The 8,928-nt window shown below is 40.2% G+C and overlaps 2 protein-coding genes across 2 annotated transcripts; one reads left to right on the forward strand and one right to left on the reverse strand.

Annotated features, from left to right (window-relative positions):
* Positions 1–267: 267 nt before the first annotated feature.
* Positions 268–1,786, reverse strand: LOC116118075. The gene has a single exon (XM_031404053.1). It carries the CDS (start codon positions 1,542–1,544, stop codon positions 1,107–1,109), a length of 438 nt encoding a protein of 145 aa, XP_031259913.1. The 5' UTR covers positions 1,545–1,786; the 3' UTR covers positions 268–1,106.
* A 5,128-nt stretch (positions 1,787–6,914) lies between these two features.
* LOC116118070 lies at positions 6,915–8,085 on the forward strand. The gene is made up of 3 exons (XM_031404052.1): positions 6,915–7,061; positions 7,538–7,654; positions 7,738–8,085. Exons 1-3 carry the CDS (start codon positions 6,915–6,917, stop codon positions 8,083–8,085), a joined length of 612 nt encoding a protein of 203 aa, XP_031259912.1.
* Positions 8,086–8,928: the final 843 nt, after the last annotated feature.

The raw sequence follows: 8,928 nt of genomic DNA on the forward strand, positions 1-8,928 counted from the left end.
GAAAATTTTGAAGCATAGAAGGGCAAAACGACGCGAAGGAATATAAGTCATCTCAATCAGTCGAGATGCCTTTTTTTTTTTTTTTTTTTTAGGAAAATAACAGAAAGCTATAATGCTTTGCTGTCCTGTCAAACTATATATTTATTGAATAAGATTCGTATCTTTAAACTCATAAACAAGTAAAGTTTTGCCCAGCGGTGAAGGGAAACGGCGATAGTAAATTTCCATAAGATCATAATTTTCAAAACGCTGCAAGGTAGTGGAACTTATTTTAAATATACATAATTTATTTTAAACGTAAGGTTGACCATCTGCCCAAGAATTTAATATGCAATTAGGCAAACATAACACATGGTATGTTACACACGAAAAGATTTCCCATGATCTTTTAAACATAGCTACAGGAAGAGCAAGAGCAACGCCATGGATTACAAAATTAAAGCACCACATGAAAAGATCTCTCATCTCAAAATGGCTCGTATCCCACAACGATCCGATCCGACCAAGCAAGGTCTGGCAAGCTCACATTTTTCCACTCTAATGTAAATTAACAAGAATGGTCAAAGTTTGCATTGACTATACGAACCCACCAAGTTCAACATTATCATGGCTTGATCAATTACCTTCTTTTGCTCACGCCCAAATCATAATCTTAATCAACCCAGTACGGGGCTCACTTGATTTGAGTCTCCTTTAATCTCATGCTCTACCACCTATATAACATTATAGCAACAATTAAAGATGTTTAACTCTCTGTGTTCACAAGGAAGAAGTAGTTTTTATTCTTTTGCTTCTTGTGCCAGAAAGTTAGGTGCCTTAAAGACTTATTGCCAACAACTGAACATTTACTCATTACAATTTACCAGCTGAACAACATTAAAAGCTATTCTAAAAAGCTAAAACAAAAATTAAAGAGAAAAAAAAAAAAAAAAAAGTAAGGCTTTTCTTGTCTTCATCCTTGTTTCTTTCAGGATAGCCTTGAAGAATTGGCATGATCTGTACTGGAATATGCATCTTCCATGAATTCAAGTGAGCAGCAAATTCTGTAATCGAAACCCTCATACCTGATTAATAACATGTTTTGCCGTGTTTCTAATTAGCTAGAGCTAACTTCGACAAACGATCTCTGAACCAAGTTTAGCTGCATCTCGTGGCACCAACTGACCCTGCGCCAACACTAAAGACTTGTAGATCTCAACGATCATTTTCTCATCATATTCCTTAAGTGGACCCTTTCCAAACCTATAAACCCCTTGGCCGGCTATGGCTCCACCATAACTGGTACAAACCCGTGAATGAGCTAAACTCATCATCATCTTCACGTAAGAGTCACGTAGCCATAAAAAGAACTTCTTTGGAGAAGCCACTTTGAGTATTTTAAGCTTAGGTTTGATCTTGATCCGCCAGGAGCGTCTTCTCCTGGTTGAACCCAGCTCCGATCGGCTTGTCCGTCTCCGACCTGTCCCATTATTTATCCTTTGGTAACCTCTCCTCTGCCAGTAGTTTTTCAAACCCTTGTACACTGTCGTCGAAACACCTTCCATTTTTTGGTTTATTTCTCTGGCTTCACTGTTTTTGGTATTCTTGCTTTAAAAGAAACTTAGATGGGGAAAAAGATACAAGTTGGTGAGAGTTGAGAGATAGAAGAAGGGTTGAGAAATTCGATGGATACATAAATATACATTAGTTGATATTATTATATTCGACATATAATGAAGATGGGTGGTGATTCATAATGAAGAATGCCAATTAATGTTTATCTGGATTTCTCACGGGAGTCCCTATCAGTATTCAATGACCGGGTGGACCTTTAAATAGAAATTGCAACTCACACGCCTAAAACTATATACAGACCTATCTGGCTTTCCACGTTAATGTTGCCTTATACCTTATAAGTATCAGGATTATAGCATGATTTTGAATATAATACATTATAAATCTTGTAATTATTCATACAGCGTTAAAAAATGGATCTGAAAGTCATGGATTTTGAGTGGTGCTATTATAATGGCGCGGCTAGTGGGTGAGGGAGTGGAGGTTGGGCATATATACATATTTATGAATAATTTAAGAAGGAATAGAAGAGAGGTAAGTAATTAAGTAGAGTCATAGTAACCGGAAACCCAAACCCAAAGCCTCATGCATGGAGCTAGATGGTGTGTCTGATATGGTGGTCCAGAAATTAGGTGTTAGGTTTGGACGTCTGTGGTTACTGCCATTGCATTCTGTTTTGACTTTTGAGCTTGACTCTTGTTTCTCAAAGCAAACTTATGCTTTTAACATTTTCCTTCTTGAGTGCATGGAAAATTGACAACATATTAATACCATTTCCTTTATCTCCAACCACCTTTTGAGTTTAACATCCAACTGTCCCGGTGGATAAGAGCATATCCAATTATGTTTTTTAAAGAGTATATTTCATATAAATAAAGAGAAACTTCATTAATTTATAAATATAAAGAATAAATTTTTTATTCAAATCTAATATGCTCTTTAAATTTAATGAAGATGTTTTTTATTTTCAAGAAAAATACATAATAGGAAAGAGAATTAATAAATAAAATATATAAAAACTTATCGTTTATTAATTAAAATTACGATAGAGAGTGAAATTTGACTCTCTAGATGTGGAGTCAAATTCACTCTTTAACTTATATTTAAATAATAAAGAGTTTGGTAGACTTTTGTTTTTATGAATAGACTCTTTATAATAAAAAGTTTGAATCATATAAAAAGCCTTTTGAATATGCTCTAAGACATCATTCTTTTCTTAACAAACTGCAACATTGTTTTTAGATTAAAAATTCAATTTAAAAATAATTTTATGTTAATTTTAAAATATTTACAGAAATTACTTGTTTTTTCTTCTAAATCATAGTCTCAAGACATCTTTGTCAAATGAGTTGTTTTTAGAACTCAAAAAAAAAAAAAAAAAAGGACTTCGTTTTTTGTTTACATTTTATAATTAGTATTTATTTATATAATTATCATGTTTTTTGCCCCATTTTGAATATTAAAAATAATTTATTTTGAAGTTTAAATTAATCTCCATGATTATGTCTTGTTGTGTGTGATTTAATTATGTCTTGTTGGGTGTGAATTTTCCACCAAGTTCGGAGTGCTACGAGGTTATAGCCCGATTCAGAACCAGCTTGACTATACTGATTGTCCGACCCAACATAAGTTCATCGAGTTATAGCTCGACCTAACACAAGCTAGTTGCGACCAATCCTTGCAGTTGTTTAACCAATTAACAGATAACTTCAGATCACAGATATCCCGGGAAGGATCAGATCAACATTAATCTTTGTGCAGTCACAACACCCAATCGCGAGAATATAAGAGTTGCATTTCCAACTTAATTGTAATCCCTTTATGGTCGCCTTTTCCTTTGTACAAACTCTACATATAAACCCCCTTCAAAGATGAGAAAAGGGGTTAACAAATTATTCTAGGATTGTTATTGTAAGCTCTCACAGCAAATACAATCACAGTGGACGTAAGCTTAAGAGTTCAACTCGTCGAACCACTTTAAAAATCTCTTTGTCATTTACTTTACTGTACTAATTATTTATCCATTACTAGTTATCTGTAATCATGCACACATCAGTTCCGATCTTGACTAAGTCAATCGGATCACCAAAGTTGGTGTAATTCGTGCATCAACATTTTGGCGCTAGAAGGAGAGCCTCCGCCAAATTCCGGCAAGAAATCCTAGTGACCTAATCACTCTAGGCCCACAATGGTGCATATAAGATTGAAAACCACCACTAGAAACCACGACAATGTGAGACCACCCACCAGGAGATGCAATAGGACGCTGCTAGGCGTTGAGCATTAGTGCCGTCGACTCAACAAACTACAAATAACCAAGGAGCAAGGACATCAAACCTCGAGAACGGCCAATTGGTAGAAATGATCAGAATAATGGTTGCATAGGCGGTGCAACAAATCGTGGCTGAGTTGAGAAATCAGCAACTAACCACACAAAACCTTGACCAATGCTTCACTGATATCACCATGACAGGTCAGAATTCTGTTGGCAACCAATCTGGCTCATCAACACCGAGGGGTGACCGGCACCCCCGACGTCACAAAGCACAATTCACTCATGAGCGCAAGTCCCGCAAGCAAACTAACCTCTGGAGAGGACCAGGGAAACAACCAATGGGGGAAAGCGAAGGTGATGGTTGCCCACGAGAAGCTTGACTTGCTTGGCAGTATCCCAAGCGTCAATGTGCCGGTTTTAACCCACGCCTAAAACAAGTTTGATCCTCGCAAGCTTGCGAGATGAGTTATGTGCGCCAATCTAGCAATGACCGACGTTTCGATTATAACCAACATCATGAGCAACACACCGACGAGCATGATAGCACCTATCAGCCTAGCCATCATGACTCAACTTCGCACATCAATACGTATAACGAAGGGGGCTCTTAAGCAGCAACTTTAAGAACTTACCTGCTCGAGGTAAGGCTGAACAGAGCCAGCAAGGAGAATCACAACGAAGACATGATCAGGTGCAGAAAATGCTCGACGATCTAAGAGTCTGCCAGAACAATGTAGCGAAAGAAATAGTGAGCTCTCCCTTCACAGAGGAAGGTCACTAGGCCCCCACTTTCCCAAGGATTTAGGACGCCAAAAAGCAAGTTTGATGGGAAAGGAGATTCTAGAGACAACCTTGATACTTTCAATGACCTAATAGAGCTGCACTAGGTCTGTGACTTAGCAAAGTGTTGTTGCTTAGCGGTCACATACATAGGGGATGCCAAAAGGTGGTACAAAAGACTTAAGGCAAACTTTATCAGTTCTTAGCAACAATTCTCCTCACTTTAATTGCAACAATTCCAAGCGAGGAGACACTTCGCAATGTCGCTCAGTTACTTGATTAACATTCGTCAGGAGAGAGACGAAACACTGACTTCATATTTAACAAGGTTTCAAAATGAGCAAGCAAAGGTCGCAGATGCACCCAAAGAGTCAATTCGAACTTTGCTAATTGCAGGCATCAGGCCGCAAACGGAGCTTTGGAAAGAGCTCTAAAGTGAAGCTCATGTGAACCTGGCAAAGTTTTACCAGATGGTTGCAAAGCATTAGCGAGTAGAAAGTTCGCTAGCAGCCTTAGCCAGAAGCTCGCAACGAAGAGCCCTGGATAGGTGATAAGGTTGTCCATCAGACAAGCAGAAGGGCCAAGCTACAATGACAGAGATCAGAATAGGTCCCAAAAGAGATAAAGTACAAATAGCCGCAAGGACAGGCTGCCTTTCCCGCAATATGCAGAATACACTCCCCTCACGCAAGATATAACCCATATATATGAAGTCTCCTGTGGGATGAAGAGACTGCCCGCTCCAGATAGAATACGGGGGGCTCTAGGTAGAAGACATCAACAAAAATACTGCCAATACCATGGGACATTGGGCACAATACCAAAGATTGTCGAGCCTTAAAAAATGTCATCGAAGACCTAATACAAAAGGGCCACTTAAAGGAATTTGTCAAGGAGACATTGGCTAGTGAAAATGCCGGCGAGTAAAATAACTAGGTCTAGCAAGACTTGACCAACGCCAACAACGAAGTCCTCGCGGGGATGATCTAAGGGGGTCCCAACATAGCGGGAGCTTAAGGCATGCTCGTGAGCAATATGCTCGAGAGGCTAAAACAGACTTAGTCCCCTGAGTAATGAACTGTGAACAGTAACCGTCGAAGCGACCCAGACAAGCGAGCAAGGTTGTAGGATTCACAGTCAAAGAATGTGAAGAATCCCCTCACCATAATCATTATGCGATTATAATCGCAGCTAGAATTGATAATGCTAGGGTACTAAGGGTGATGGTCGATAACAGAAGTATAACGAATATCATTTTCTTAGGAGCTTTCTAAGAAATGAGGTTCACGGAGAGAGACTTGAGAGCATGCCTATCGTCACTCTATGAGTTCACTAGGGATATCTTGGTCCCTAAGGGAACGAGCAAGCTGCTCGTGACTTTAGGGGTAGAACCCAAAATCAGGACGGTGACGACATAATTCTTAATGGTGGACTGCTCGACCACATATAATTTCATTCTCAGAAGACCGATCCTGGATGATTTGAGCACAATCACTTCAGTGCGCTCCAAGCAATGAGGTTCCTGACTCTTGGGGGGTCGTGACGATTAGAAGCTGTAGAAAGGAATCTGGGGAATGTTACAATCAGGTCATCAATGCTGCACTTAAATAATCACTCACGAGGACCATGCTCATTGCAGAGTCTGAGCCACACCCTAGACCTCTCGAGGATACAATAGATCCTCGTATCCATAGGGAAGAGCCTGTAGTAGGGCCAACAAAAGAGTTGCGAGAGATATCTATCAGCGAGGAAGATCCAACTTGCGTATTAAATGTCGACAGTAGTTGGGTAATGAAATGCTCAACAATTTGATGGGGTTTCTAAAGAAAAACCTCGACGTATTCGCATGGGTGTATGTTGATATGGTAGGGATTAACCTCGACGTCATGTGTCACAGATTGAACATCGACCGCACAACTCGACCAATAAAACAAAAGAGAAGATCTATAGATGCAAAACGATCTAAAGCGCTCAAAGACGAAGTTGACAAGCTCCTGAATATTAACTTCATAAGAGAAGTGAAGTATCTGGACTGGCTCGCCAACCCAGTTTTGGTTAAGAAGTCAAATGGCCAGTGGCGGACTTGCTTTCCGCTACCTCGGATCGACTTCATAGATTTAAATAAAACTTGCCCCAAAGACAGCTTTCCGCAACCCTAAATCAACCCGTTAGTAGATGCAATAGCCGAGAACACACTACTTAGTTTCATGGATGTATACTCGGGATACAACCAAATCTCGATGTATGAGCTCGATGAAGAATACACCTCCTTTATTATTGACCGGGTACTTATTGTTATAGGGTTATGCCGTTTGGCTTAAAGAATGCTGAGACGACCTACCAACGCTTGGTGAACAAGATGTTTGCTGACCACATTGAGCACTTGGGGGAGATGTTTGATATCCTTAGAAAATACAGAATGAAACTCTACCCTCTGAAGTGTGCTTTTGAAGTAAGTTCAGAAAAGTTCTCGGGGTTCCTCGTAAATCAACGAGGTGTTGAAGCCAACCCAGAGAAGATTCAAGCTCTCCTAGATATGAAAAGCCCAACTAGGATAAAATAGGTACGAAGCTTGACAGGGCGTGTGGCTGCACTTAGCAGGTTTGTTTCCCGAGCTGCGGACAAGTGCTTACCATTCTTTCAGACTCTGAAGGGGAAAAAAAAATTTCAAGTGGACTGAGGAGTGCGAGAAAGCTTTCTAGGAATTGAAGAAACATTTAAGACAACCTCCTTTATTGTCAAAGCCCATCCAAGGTGAGCCACTACTGTATATTTGTTGGTATCTAAGTCTGCAATGAGTACGGCTTTGGTTCGTGAATAAGGGGAAGTGTAGTGGCTAGTGTACTATGTGAGCAAGAGGTTGTTCAACGCAAAAACAAGATACCCCGAGATGGAGAAGCTCTCTTATGCCCTTGTCATTGCTACCAGGAAACTGCGGCCTTACTTCCAGGCGCACTCCATTCATGTGTTGACAAACTTTCTGTTGAGGAAGATAATGCAAAAGCCCGAGGCATCAGACAGATTGATCCAGTGAACAATGGAAATGTTTAGCACGATATCAATGCATCCCGAGGACAACAATTAAAGGTCAGGCTTTGGCGGACTTTATTTCAGAATTCTCCTATCAGCCAGAAGGGGAAATATGCCTGCCAAGGGCAAGTAACTTAGAAGAAAGTAAACAGCAGAAGTCAAAGTTTGACAAACTATGGAAGTGGACTCTATATGTAAAAGGGTCCTCAAATGATAAGGGGGTAGGAGCTAGGCTCTTGCTCAAAAGTTCAGAGGGGAACCCGATCAAGGCCGCAGTCAGATTCGGGTTTGTCACCTCTAACAACAAGGCTGAGTATAAAGTATTACTCGCGAAGATCCACCTTGCCAAGGAGATGGGGGAAGAGTCCATCAAGATCTATAGCGATTCCCAACTCGTAGTCCATCAGATTAGCAGTGAATATCAGGCGAAGGAAATCCGAGCTTGAGTTTTTCAAATCATTCACTGTTCTTCAGATCCCAAGGGAGAAGAATTCAGTAGCCAACGCTCTAGCTCGTCTAGCCTCTACAATGAGCCAAGAGAAGACAATTCAATACCTATTAAGTTCTTTCTAAGTCCAATCATCTCCGCTTCACAAGAACTAGTATTAGTGACAAGTCAGAGGTACAACTGGATGGATGTAATAATTGCCTACCTAAGAGATGGAACAGTACCTGAAGGGAAGAGTGAAGCCAGAACGCTCAACGCAAAGTCAGCTCGATACATGCTCATCAATGACAACTTATATAAGCATGGGTTTAATTCACCATTATTGCGGTGTGTTGACGATAAAGACGCGAACTATATTCTAAGAGAGATCCATGAAGGCATCTATAGGAACCATGCAGGAGGCAGATCTCTAGCATATAAAGTGCTTCGTCAGAGTTATTACTGGCCAATAGTTTTTGACGATGCAACAGACTATGTGCGTAGATGAGACAGATGTCAGAGGTTTGCAGATGTTCTACGAGCTCTATCCTAAGAGTTAAGTACTTTGACAAGCCCCTGGCCATTCGCAATCTGGGGCATTGACCTAATAGGTCCCTTACCTCAAGGAAAAGAGGGCATTAAATTCGCAGTAGTTGTTGTGGACTACTTCACCAAGTTGGTAGAAGCCGCGCCTTTAGCCACCATCACGTCGAATAAGCTAAAGGATTTCGTCTACAAAAACATCATTTGTAGGTTTGAAATCCCCTATACTATAATAACCGACAACAAAAAATAGTTTGACAGTGAAGACTTCAGATATTTTTGTGAATAACTTGATATTAAAAAGAGCTTTGCCGCTGTT

The sequence above is a fragment of the Pistacia vera genome, unplaced genomic scaffold (genome assembly GCF_008641045.1).
Source record: "Pistacia vera cultivar Batoury unplaced genomic scaffold, PisVer_v2 Contig836, whole genome shotgun sequence".
NCBI classification, from domain to species: domain Eukaryota; kingdom Viridiplantae; phylum Streptophyta; class Magnoliopsida; order Sapindales; family Anacardiaceae; genus Pistacia; species Pistacia vera.

Coding starts and splice junctions, on each gene's coding strand:
- LOC116118075 (XM_031404053.1), bottom strand. CDS start 1,544: ATGGAAGGTGTTTCGACGACAGTGTACAAGGGTTTGAAAAACTACTGG.
- LOC116118070 (XM_031404052.1), top strand. CDS start 6,915: ATGCCGTTTGGCTTAAAGAATGCTGAGACGACCTACCAACGCTTGGTG. Junction 7,062..7,537: donor CTCTGAAGTGTGCTTTTGAA/GTAAGTTCAGAA, acceptor CATTGCTACCAG/GAAACTGCGGCCTTACTTCC. Junction 7,655..7,737: donor ATCCAGTGAACAATGGAAAT/GTTTAGCACGAT, acceptor TTCTCCTATCAG/CCAGAAGGGGAAATATGCCT.